The 13,329-nt window shown below is 36.5% G+C and overlaps 1 protein-coding gene across 2 annotated transcripts in view; it reads right to left on the bottom strand.

Annotated features, from left to right (window-relative positions):
- Positions 1-13,329, bottom strand: part of ABCB26 (transporter associated with antigen processing protein 1) — a 163,623-nt gene that overhangs the window by 124,886 nt on the left and 25,408 nt on the right. The window contains exon 2 of one of the 2 annotated variants that reach the window (XM_089822596.1): positions 142-269. The exons of the other annotated variant lie outside the window; for it this stretch is intronic. Coding sequence (XP_089678722.1) covers positions 142-269 — 128 coding nt within the window. The remainder of the gene's footprint in view (positions 1-141; positions 270-13,329) is intronic. 2 annotated transcript variants of the gene reach the window in all.

The following is a 13,329-nucleotide window of genomic DNA, read 5'->3' as shown; positions in this document are numbered from 1 at the left end:
GCACATATGAAAGGGAATAGATTACTGGTTTGCATAATTTCCATGAAATAATAAATGGCACAAATAGAAATTTAAATGTCACTAGAGCCTCATTAATGTAAAGAAATTATTGCATGAATCTCCATGAAACTTGAGGACAACCTGAACAATCCAAATGTGCAGCTCATCAAGGTCAATAGCTGTGCATTCCTGTAAAAATTTACTTTTGAACCACTTTGTGCAGAAAATATAGTAGCTGCAACAAAATGAGGTATTGAAATTTCTGAAATCTGGAGATAAACCAAATAAGGTCAGATAATACTTAAAGATCAAACCAAAACAGATAAACTATTATTCCTTCTAAAACCACCAATCTATAGATAGGTGAATATCAACAAGATGGGCAATAATATTGGCACAGTAACTTATATGTATTTTGTTTAATTAAATAATTAAGCTACTTAGACACAAGTTCTATGGTCATTTTGAAGAAAGGATGTTAAATCAGAACTCTATCTTCATTGAGCAAATAGATCAAGAACTAACTGTGCTTAAAGCATGCCCATTATTTGCAGCATCATAATAAAAGTATTGTTGACACGTGAAAAAGCTTCTTCAACACACTAATGCACAGTAGACTCTTTGACCATCAAGAGACAACAATTGATTGAGACATGAGACTCCATGATAGAGATCCCTTTTGGCTTTTACTAAACAAAGGATCTCTAACAGAGACATTACAGATCATATGTTCAGTCATATGATGCAAATGGGCATGCAGATCAATCCAAATCTCTATCAACGGATGCAAGATGATCTAGGATTCAAGTCTTTAGTCAATGGAAAGTTTTTAAAATGATACATGTAATGGGCACCCTAGAAATGCCTAAAAACTGAACCAACTGCTAATAGAGATTTTAATGTCTTTGCATAGATTTGAAACCACATAACATGAACAAGAAGGAATTTATGCAAACTGAAGATTGAACTACCGTTGAAATAATATTAGTTTTCAAACTAATAAAATCAAATACATAGCAAACTTTTCAAATCACTAATTACTCCAGCATTATAACATGTAAAATCATCCCTTCACAATGGCATAAGTATCGGATAAGGATTGAGAATGATATGAGCAAACACCCAATATGCTTGTAGCTGGAAATGCGCCCAAGGTGCCTATTAATGAAGCTGATAGCAATGAATTCCAAAGGCCAAACCCCAAGGGAATGACGTCTAGAAAGTCACAAGAGAGGATAGACATCCTCTAATGCCAAAAACATATTTGTAACTCACACATCCATTTTCTTCTCATATTCAACCTTGCCTAACAATAGCCACAAGCTCTCCTTTTATTCCTACTTCATAGGGTCGACCACTTTTCACAAGCAAAGTGGGATAAATAAAATAAAATAAAAATAAAAGAAAAGGCTAACGGTCCCACAACTAGACAACTGCTAAAGTGGGAACATTACAGTCTATCCCCCTTGAAATTGCTTGTCCTCAAGCAATCTCAATCCTATTTGCTATAACACCTGATCACTCTCACAAGTAGCATCTTCCTCTGGCAAGTCTCTCCATCTGACTAAATATTCTTTAATCACCTCGTTCCGCAGAGTCCTTTTCCTGGTATCCAGAATAGCCTCAGGAAACAATACAAGCTTCCCCTACTCATCCAATGGTGGCAAATCTGCAGAAGGCACAACTCTCTAACCAATGCCTTTCTTGAGCCTCGTCACATAAAACACATTATGCACCCAACTACCCTCTGGAAGCTCAATCTCATAGGCAAGCTCACCCACCCTGCGAATCACTCTGTAGGGGCCATAAAACCTAGGCTTTAACTTCTCTGCTCCACTCTTCTTAGTGATGATTGTCTATATGGTTGCGACCTCAAGTAAACCATATCCCCACCCTCAAAGCTACGCTCTATCCGGTGCTGGTCAGCATACAATTTCTGCTGATTTTGGGCTTGTTGTATATACTCCTTGAGCACCCTCAAAATATCCTAACTATCTTGCAAGAAGTCTTTGGCTTTGGGCACTCTATTATCCCCCAAAACCAGATCCATGAATTTAGGTGCTTCATAACCGTATAGTGCCATGAATGGGGTTATCTTGATGGACATATGATAAGTGGTGTTATAACAGTACTCTCCATATGTAACCATTTGACCCAAGCTCTCTGTTGCGCAGTCGTATAGTTCCTCAAATATCCTTCCACCCATTTATTCACAATCTTTGTCTGCCCATCTGTCTACAGATGATAACTAGTGCTAGGTGTAAGATTTGTGCCACACAATCCAAACAATTCTTGCCAAAAAACACTCATAAATTTACTATCACTGACAATGAAACTAGGTAGCCCATGTAACCTGAATATCTCTCTAAAGAAAAGATTGGCCACCTGTACTGTTGTGTAAGTGGATGGAATAGCAAAGAAGTGAGCAAACTTCATCAGCTGGTCAACTACCACATAGATGCAATCTCTCCCCTATACTCGCGGTAACCCGATGATGAAGTCCATAGAAATACTCTCCCATTTCCTATCCGGAATGGGCAAAGGTTATAACAACCCTGCAGGTTATGTGTGCTCTCCCTTATTCTGTTGACAAACTGCACTCCCTAACATGCTTCTGAACATCATCCTTGAGCCCTTTCCATGTGAACCGCTCACGGATCTGCCTATAGGTCTTAAAGACCCTTGGATGTCCAGCTGTAGGTGCATCATGAAATGCCTTCATTATTCCCTCCCTAAACTGTGATGATGGAATCAAATATATCCTACCCTGGAACTTGATCAATCCGTCCATCACCACATAACGATCATCCTGTATGGTCCCTGCAATCACTCTAGAAGCCCAAGTATCCCTCACATACTCTATCGTAATCTTATTTCTACAATCTCCCGTAATCTCAGCTAGAGCACAAATATGAGGTCTCCTAGATAAAGCATCTGCCACCACATTCTTCTTACCTTTAACAAACTCAATGTCAAAGTCATAAGCCTGCAACTCCGTAATCCACTTCTGTTGTCTACCATTCAAATCAAGCTGACTCATGAAGTATTTGATGTTGTTGTGATCGGTCTTGATAACAAACTTCTGTCCAACTAGGTAGGACCGAAACTTGGCCAATGCACACATAATAGCCAACATCTCCCGATCATAGATGGAATAGCTCCTCTCCACTCCACAAAGCAATGGGATGCTTCTCCTGCATCAAGACTGCCCCAATCCCATCACCTGACACATCACAATGAAGCTCAAATGGCTTTGTGAAGTCCGATAGAGCTAATACTGGACATGATGACATCACCTTCTTGAAATGATCGAAGCATCTCGAAGCTGCCCCTTTCCTGGTAAGGTATGTCAAGGGTGCAACAATCTGTGAAAATCCCTTAATAAATCTCCTATAAAACTCACAAAGACCAAATAACCCCTTAAGCTGTGTAAGGTTCGTAGGAGTAGGCCAATCAACAATAGCTCTAATCTTTTCGGGATCTACCCGAACTCCATTTGCGATGATGATATGCCCAAGGTACAGTAGCTCAGTCAACCCAAACTCACACTTAGATTCCTTGGCATATAGTGATTCTTTCTCCAAAATGGACAACAACATCTCAAGATGTTGTAAATGCTCCTCCCAAGTCTTATTGAAGACTAAAATGTCATCAAAGAAAATCAAGACAAATCTCCTAAGCTACCCCCTGAATACTTGACTTGTGCAACTCTAGAACATAGCAGGGGCATTGGTTAGCCCAAATGGCAAAACCGAAAACTCGAAGTGGCCATAGTGACACCGAAAAGTTGTCTTCTCAATGTCCTCCCTCATCCTAATCTGATAATACCCTGACCGTAAATCAATCTTCGTAAAAAAGCATGCACCATGTAATTCATCAATCAGCTCATCTATCCGTGGGATGGGATATCTTTTCTTAATGGTCTTCTTATTTAATGCCCTGTAATCAATGCACATGCGCATCGTTCCATCTTTCTTCTTTACCAATACTACTGTTGAAGCAAAGGGGCTCTTACTAGGCCTCATATGCCCCATCTCCAACAACTCCTTAATTGCCTTCTCTATCTCATCCTTGTGTTTCTTAGGATGACGACAGGGAGTAATCATAACTGGTTTGGCTCTCTCCTCTAGCTCAATAACATGCTCTATCCCCTTGTCAAAAGGAACCCCATTTGGAATCTCACCAAATACCTTAGTGTGCCTGTCAAGTATCTACTAGATATCTGGTGGATGACTCTTCACCTGTGGCTCCCACAAAGCTGGCATAGTGAAACATTTTGCTGCCCACTCTATGTCATTATGCCAAAAAAGTTCCTACATTCTCCTCAAGGAGACTACTCTGCAACTCCCATCTAAAAGTCCTCTCGGTACAACAATTCTCCCCTCATGCTGAAAGCTCATCTCCAATTTCGTTGGGTTGAGTGTGAACTCAACTAGCGAGGCCATCCATGTCATGTCGAGGATGACATCATAGTCTCCCATGTCTACTACATAGAACTCATAGCCATCTCCAAACCTGATGTGAAGATTAGATATCTTCCGAGTGCATAATAATTTGTCACCATTAGCTACCATGACTCTAAACCCGGCATTCTCCTCGATCTGTAAACCTCTCTTGGCTACCAATTGTGCATCTATGAAATTATGTGTAGCCCCAGCGTCAATGAGTGAGATCACTTTCTGCCCCTAGATAGTACCCCTAACCTTAAATGTGATTGCCTTCTGAGCCCCCATTAATCGTGCCAATGACTTCTCATCCTCAGGAATGCTACTCTCCTCTGTAGTGCTATCCTCATCTGAATCAAAGTGTTGATCCTCCCTCTATGACTGTGACTCCTCTGCTGAGAAATACTCCATTTGATTTGCCTTAGCCTTGAGAAGACACTTATGAGATAAGTCCCAAGGCTCTCTGCAATGAAAACATAGCTTCTTCCTCCTCAACTCATTCAAGGTGTCATTATCCAACTTATATCCCTTTTTGGCTGAGCATCCTTGTAAAAAGATTTTTTGTCCTTGTCCTTGTCCTTCTTCATATATGAATCCTTGTGCTGAAATCTTCTAAAAGAAGAAGGTGCTAAGTCACGAGCCTTTTTAGTGGCCTCCTGTAATGTAGCTGGATCATGCCCCTTGACCCAACCCCTCAAGGGATCTAAGAGTCCATCCATAAACAACACTACTAACCTCCTCTCTAAAATATATGTGACCAACACAGCTAACCTCTAAAATTCACTAATATACGTCTCAACTAATCCCCACTGCTTGAGTTGTGTCAAATCCTTAAACTGTAACTCGAGATCTTCAGTATCAAATCTCTCTGAGTCTCTCAATGAACTCCTCGTAAGATGTGATTTGATTATGTCCCAAGGTTACCATGCCATGGTGCCACCACTCATGCGCTGGACCATCCAAATGAATAGCTGCATACTTGATAGCCTCCTCCGGCATATGATTCAGCTAGAAATATGTATCTACCTTCTGTACCCAAGCTCGTGCAGTCATCTTCCCTGAAGCATCATAATAAGGTAAAGAAAGTTTCCCAACTTTCTTTCTCAGCTCAAAGTTTTGATTTCTCCCTCCTAATCTAGGCATGCGTCTCATCCTCAAATCCATATAATCTCTGAGGGAAATATCCACCTGAAACTTTGATCCTAAACTGATCCTGTAACTCAGTAATCTACGGTTCATTTACTGGTTGAACCGGATCTCTAGGTGGGAAGGTGGGTAGAAGAGGTCTCGAGCTCGCTGTTCGAGCTGGGCATGCAACGTGTCTAAAGTTATCAGCCTCATTCCCATTATTGCCATGTCCATTATTACCATTAATGTTATTCTCAAGACCGTTGTTGTTGCCTCAGCCTCCATTACTATCATTACTCCTATTGTTATCATTTCCCCCATTGTTATTGTTTCCATTGTTGGCATCACCTGGATTAATATTGACACCCATCTACCTAGCCATAAGCTGCAACATGATATTCATTCGCCTATTCTACTCCTGTTGCATATGTTACCCCTCCTCTAATATACCCAATAACCATCTAAACATTACCTCATCCTGATCTGGACCAATATTCCTGTCATCTCAGTCACCCATATTGTTGTCTTGTTTAAGGAATATCTCCTCTGTGTCTGTATGACTAGATTGTATGTCCCTCTACACGGATGAACTAGATTGTTCGCTCTGCAAATCTGAACTCCTACTTTGTCTTGCTCTGGTATTGTGGAAATTATAAAGTCCCTATCGCATGCTCAAACATAAATGCTTAGCCCTTTTAATTTTTGCTTTAGTGTTTTGACATTTTGTCAAACACTTTTCCCTCTATCTGGTTGTTCCAAATCCCTATAAAACCTCCACAGGATGGCACGACTTATAGCTTTGATAACACTGTAATGGACACACTAGAAATGCCCAAAAACTGAACCAACTGCTGATAGGGATTTTAATGTCTTTGCATAGATTTGAAACCACATAACATGAACAAGAAGGAATTCATGCAAACTGAAGATTGAACTACTGTTGAAATAATATTAGTTTTCAAACTAATAAAATCAAATACGTAGCAAACTTTTCAACTCACTAATTACTCCAGCATTATAACATGTAAAATCATCCATTCACAATGGCATAAGTATCAAACAAGGAGTGAGAATGATATGAGCAAACACCTAATCTGCTTGTAGCTGGAAATGCACCCAAGCTACCTGTTAATGAAGCTGATAGCAATGAATTCCAAAGGCCAAACCCCAAGGGAATGACGTCTACAATGTCACAAGAGAGGATAGACGTCCTCTAATGCCAAGAACAGATCTGCAACTCACACATTCATTTTTTTCTCCTATTCAACCTTGCCTAACAATAGCCACAAGCTCTCCTTTTATTCCTACTTCATTGACCACTTTTCACACGAAATGTGGGATAAATAAAATAAAATAAAACAAAAGAAAAGGCTAACGGTCACACAACTGGACAACTACTAAAGTGGGGACATTACAAAAAATTTCAAGAGGGTTGTTCTGAATTATGATATTGTAAAAGTGTAAAACTACCAAGCACCAAGCACCATCATCTCTATTACGATAATAAATAAGCTTCGATTATTAGTTAAAGGTTATCTATTTGTAATCTATTGTAAATATTAGAATGTTTCTAATATTAGTTAGTTTGTAGTTATCTGTTAGCTTTCTTTAACTTTCTTTCAACTAGAATAGAATGTTTCTATTCTTTACGATCGTTTCCTAAGGAAGCATCGTTTTATTCTTTTGTATATATTGAGCTCTTGGTCTCTATTAATGTTACGCAAATATTTACCAATTACTTCGTAATATGGTATCAAAGCCAATTTTTTGAATTTTTTCAAAAATATTATTTCTTGTTTGAAATTATCAGAGCAATATTATTCGAATTTATTTTCTATGATATTTATTTCTTACGCCCATTTTTCTGCAACTACCATGTGGTTTTTCTGCACATTTCTATCATTTTTTGTGTTTTTTTTGCAGCAGGGTCATTTTTGTTCAAAATCCTAATTTTATATACCGGATTATTAAAAAAATTATAGATTCTTGAAGGGTTTTTCGAAATCTCAACTAGGTTGTCTGTTTTTTCTGGGTGCCTCGATTTGTGCCTCAATTTTTGAGCCGATGGATCCAAAAATTGACAACATATTCTTTTTGGATTTTTCGAGCTCTCTTCCGGGTACCCCTTCAAATTTTTTGGGTCTTCCATATTTTTGCCTTGAAGTATGTGCCTTCATAGATTTTCATGTTTCTTCATTGAAAAACATGCTATGGCATCTTTGACTAATATAGTGCTCGAAAGCAATTCAAAATTCAATGGTCAAAATTAAAGCATTTAGAAGCAATGGATAATAGCAATTTTTGAATATCGGAATACTGATCAAATTGTTCTAAGTGTTACACAGCATCCAATTGCCCCTGGTACTAATCAAGATACATGGAATCTGAATAATCAAGGGGCTGCGATGCTTCTCAAATTATTCATAGCTGATGATCAACTCTCTCTGATCCCATCCGGCAAGATAGCTGTCGAAATCGTGAAACTTCTAAGAAGCAAAGCATTCTTCTTGAAGAACACTCTATTTTCTATTATCATAAATGAGCGAACATCGCTCCAAGATCACCTAAATAGGATTCAAGAAATCTGTGATCAGTTGCTTGCCATTGGTCACAAAATGGAGGAAGAGGGCATTGTGGTCATCACTCTCAGGAGTTTACCCAAGTCCTACGAGTATTTTATCGAGACTCTCAACATCACGTCTTTTGGTGTTGATCTGAAGTTCACAGATCTCTACACACTTCTGCTTCAAAAAGATTCGTGGAAACAACAGTTCGATAGCAGTTCCAACTCCACCTCCATAGAGAAAGCCTTTGTTGCTAAATCCTTTCAGAAGGATAAAGGAAAGTCTCAGCAGTTTTCTCAACAGAAGTTGTCTGCTCCAACTTCAAAAGACTCTCGGATGAAGAACAATCAATGCAACTATTGCCACAAGTTTGGTCACATGAAGGTTGAATGTCAAAAACGTTTAGCTGCCCAATCTAAACAACCAAGTTTGCAGCCCAAAGCAAATAGTGCAGAGCACACTAAGAAAACAAAATCTGCCTTTTACACCTTCATGGCTAAAAGACCTACAAATCATGTGAAGTCGTATGCATGGTATATTGATTCAGGTGCCTCCCGCAAGCACCATCATCCCTACAAAGGCAAGTTTTAAAGGATAGAAATGAAAAATGTTTAAATTTAAAATTACCAATCATTAAAATGTTATCAATGGAGCATCAATATGCATCACATGCCAATCAGCTTGCTAGAATCTGTGCATGATGAAACACTTTACCAATTGGAGGCCTTTAATAAAACTAAATAAATATATTCCTACAAAAAATGGCTTTACAAGTTCACTGCAGAATGCTATATTATTCTTTGAGCTTGATCTGGTAATCTAATATTATTATATTTAGATCTCTTGTCTCAAATGATCCCAGATGGAAACAGATACTTCATTGAGAATAATAGGGTGGTTCAGTTATTCCTAGATAGACTGTAACATATCTCTTGGCAAGAAATACAAAGAATACATGCGGCATCTGAAGAATATACAAAGAAATAAAGCCTTCTTTGTACAATTAGTTGAGGGACTTGTTGCGAGGTTTTCACACCATCGCTCCATTGCAAATGGGGATCCCCTATTTATGCTGGTAAGTTTAGATAGTAAAGTCAGTTTGGGAAGAACCTAAGATTTAGAAGGCCTTCTTGGAGCAAAACATGAAGATTTGAAAATTTTGGCTAAGTCTCAAAGTGAACAAGTGAAATAAAATTTTGAGCCAAGGATGTGTGAATTTGCCTAAGTGTGAAAGGCAAATGAGAAACCTGTTCGTCCCAAGTGAAAAGGAGATAAGACACCTCTTCATACCAAGGAAAGGAGGATGAACCCTCTTTTCATCTCAAATGTGGTGGACGAAGCCTCTACTTATCTCAAATTTAAGATGGAGGAAGCACCTTCTTGTCTCATGATTGAATAAAGGAATAAAGAGATAAGGTATGAGCATGGGAATTGAAATTTGAATTTACCATTAAAAGCTAAACATTTAATCTAATTAAACATTGCATTGAAATTTAGATTAAATATTTAATAATATTAAGCAAGGGTAGATCAATTAAAATGGCATTAATTGGGATGGAAATTAATTTCAAATTAACATAAGGCATAATTTGTATCTTTTTTTAAAAATAAAGATCAATATCAAATGAGTGAGATTAAATTTGCCTCAATTTTGCAAAATGAAAGTGGGTTTTAAATTGAAATGAGATTAAATTTATCTCGACTTTGCAAAATGAAAATGGGTTTTAAATTAAGATGAGATTAAATTTACCTTGACTTTGCAAAATAAAAATAGGTTTTAAATTTAGATGAGATTAAATTTACCTCGATTTAACAAAATATGGATTGATTTTAAATATTAATTAATTAATTAATCAATTGTGGCATTGAGTTAATCCAAATGCCATTGATTTTAATAAATGGGCAACTGAAATTAATGGAAAATAAATCATAAATGGCAATAGATTAAATGTTTTCCAATCAACTTTAAGTTGTAAGGGGCCATATATTCAATGAATTATTCCAAGGCCCTTGATATTGCAAAAATATCAATCGATTTCAACCAAAGGGGAGCCAATTCAAATTGATTTATTCAAGGAGTCGTCGAATTTAAATAATTAGCATCGATTTCAAACAAGGGAAATAACATATTTTTTAAATAATGCTGATTATTATGGGTTGTAAATCAATTTAGAGGTGGGAGACGAGATTTCAATTTGCATTACCCAATTAAATTTTGTTTTTGGAAATTAAATACAGCAAGATTGTGATGATTTTATAAGTCTTACTAACTTGATATGTTGAAATTATCATTTAAAATTTCACAATTATTTACAATGCAGGTTAATGAATGATGAGGTGGCAGCTATTTCCTCAATCAATGAGAATGTGTCAAGTGTCCTAGTGGAAGAACTTGATCATATTGTCTCCAGATTCAATAAATTTGTTAAGGGAGAAAACAATAAACGAAGAATATTTTCAAAGATGGCTTGGTATAAATACAGGTGGCATCATCTTATTGGTCAATTTAATGGTGGCTTCTTCTACAAGCTTCTAGCTAACCTCTCTTCTCATTGGCCTACAAAATATTGTAATTATTTCATTAACCCATTTATTAGAGCACCTTGTCAGGTTGTTATGCTAATGCTATTTTCGTAATGGCTCATGAAGGCTATGTGACTTTCTAATTGGCCCACACAATGATGCCTAATTATAATTGGGTGGGCATTTAATATTTGTAGCTATAGTTATGAAAACCCTAATTTGGGCTTTATGTGAATTAATCTTGGCCCTTGATTTCAAATTAATTTTGGCCATTCATTGAAATTGAGATTTCTATTTAAAGGCTTTCTCACATCATTTGTAAAGGGAGGTATGTTGGAGAATTGTTGCAAAAGAACCAGACCAAAATTGGTTTCTATTCATTGTTGTACTGGCATAGTGAGTATATATAATCAGTTTGGAGTATTGCATGGATATTTGCATCTCTCACTTAGATTGGGATCACATTTCATGTTGTTTAGAAGTAGTTTAGTTGAGTGAACAAAATTGTGGATGTTTACTTGTAAGACTCGATAAAAACTAGGCCACTAGCCTCTTGTTGATGGTAGGAGTGCCTTGTGTAGTGACCTAGTGATTGTACTTAACTTCAATTGACAATCAATCTTTAGTTTGCATTCATTGATGGGATTAAAAAGGAGATATTGATTTGAATATCATTTGAGTATACCTTAGAAGCTTGCAGCATGTGGTATAGTCACTGAAAAGATTACATCTATTAGAGTTCAAGTCAATCTATAATTCCTTTCTATCATGGTTAGGAATGGAAGTAGTTTAAGTTAGCAAATTTAAGTTTAAATTAAGGAATCAAACTACGTTTTCAATGCGCATCATTTCATTTTGTGAGTATCCATAGTTAGTGGAACCTTGAAGTCATTTCATGATCTTTTATTACAATCTTAGGATGAGAGATGATCTTATATCAAGAGAGGATTAATTAGACAATGTTTCATCTTGAAACATTGAGAATTTGATTATGCATGTTGTAGTGGAACAAAACTCACATCAAGAGGACTCTCCTTCAATGAGAGAAACAAGTATTAACATGGTCATGGTTAGAAAAAATATGGCTGATTGTAGCATACTTGGAATAGGATTAAAAGATTCAACAAAATATGGTTGGATAACATTTGCACATCCACAATAAAATAAAGAAATGAACTTCTGTAGCATGCTTCTCCAAAAAAGTAGACTTGAAATTTTATGAATATAGATTAAAGGTTACAAGATTGAGAAATTCCTTATTAAAACGTAAAAATATAGATAAAATCTAAACGTCCATGTTATTATGGCTATAATACTAAAGTAAGTCTAAGAAGGTATTTCCCAAAAAAGATTACCATGACATCTGGCCTAACCCACTTAAGACATCAGCATTCTAACTTTATATTACAAAAAATAAGCTTATGAAAAAGGGTACATTCTTATATGTTAAGAGAAATGTTGTATCCAGGTATGCAACACATCATTCAATATGAGATGGGGAAATTTCTAATTAAGATTAAAGAGAATCATACCACCTAACCCAAACTCAATGGTATTACACCTAGAGTAGTAAAGCGACCCCCTAAACCCCAAGATGGTACATCTGCAAAAACATCACATTAACCTACCCAAAACCTCAAAACTATAACCATAGAATATAAATATAAGTTCATGAAAGGAATTGTGCATTTTATTACATTATAAGATACATTGTATTGAGGAATGAAACAATTTTATGCTTCACATAGGAACTACTATATCCTAAGTGCCATTTATTAAATTTACTTGGGATAATAGGATATTTAAATTATCTAACCTAAGTAGCTATTAATGATGGGTAATCCTTGATTTGAAGTCACTAAAAACATCATTGCCACATCAATCCCTGATTCCACCTTTATATAATCAAGGCCACATTTGTATCAGTTAACTAAGATAACAGATCCACTTGTTGGGAATTAACTAGTGACCTTTTGGATATGTGTCATCTTAACTGACTTATCCAAGAGCCTGTATGTGCATGGTTTCTCACATTTGCTCAATCAATACTAAAAGAGCATCATTTTGATTTTTCTGTTTGCGATTAATTCACAGATACTGAATAGTATGTTAATTTGTTTGCTGCAAATTCTATCATGGTATTAAGCTACAATATTCTAAGATTACACCAAATCTAATCATTTTGAGAGCATTAAACATGTTAATAACAAAATTTACACCCCTACAAAGCTTTTACTACAGTCAAGATTGTAGCCAATAACCATTTCATTCTTGTCATATTATCAAGGTTTATTGTATTATATTGTTGTCCACCAACTAATTTATCAAGTATTGGGTAGTCTTTGTCCGCTAATAATATATGTAATGCAATGTCCCACACTGCTTTCTAAAAGACTTTCACAATATACTCCTAAAGAATTCTCATTATCAACTTACACGATAATGACTTGTTCCATTTATTGATGATCACAAAACAGTGACTCTATAAACAGTTTTGAATAGGTCTGAGAATGTAATATATAACTGCAGAGGTTATTAAAGGAATGATTAAGTCTCTAATACATACAAGTCACCTCACCAACTCAACTATATCCACGGATCCTTATGACCTTTCCAACAATGACCAAGGGATGTTGCAATGATGTTATCACTGCAGAGGCCAATCTCTG

The sequence above is a fragment of the Cupressus sempervirens genome, chromosome 3 (genome assembly GCF_028749045.1).
Source record: "Cupressus sempervirens isolate cs-2001-9-10 chromosome 3, ASM2874904v1, whole genome shotgun sequence".
In the NCBI taxonomy this organism is placed as follows: Eukaryota; Viridiplantae; Streptophyta; class Pinopsida; order Cupressales; family Cupressaceae; genus Cupressus; species Cupressus sempervirens.
This window is presented reverse-complemented; position numbering and strand designations above follow the sequence as displayed.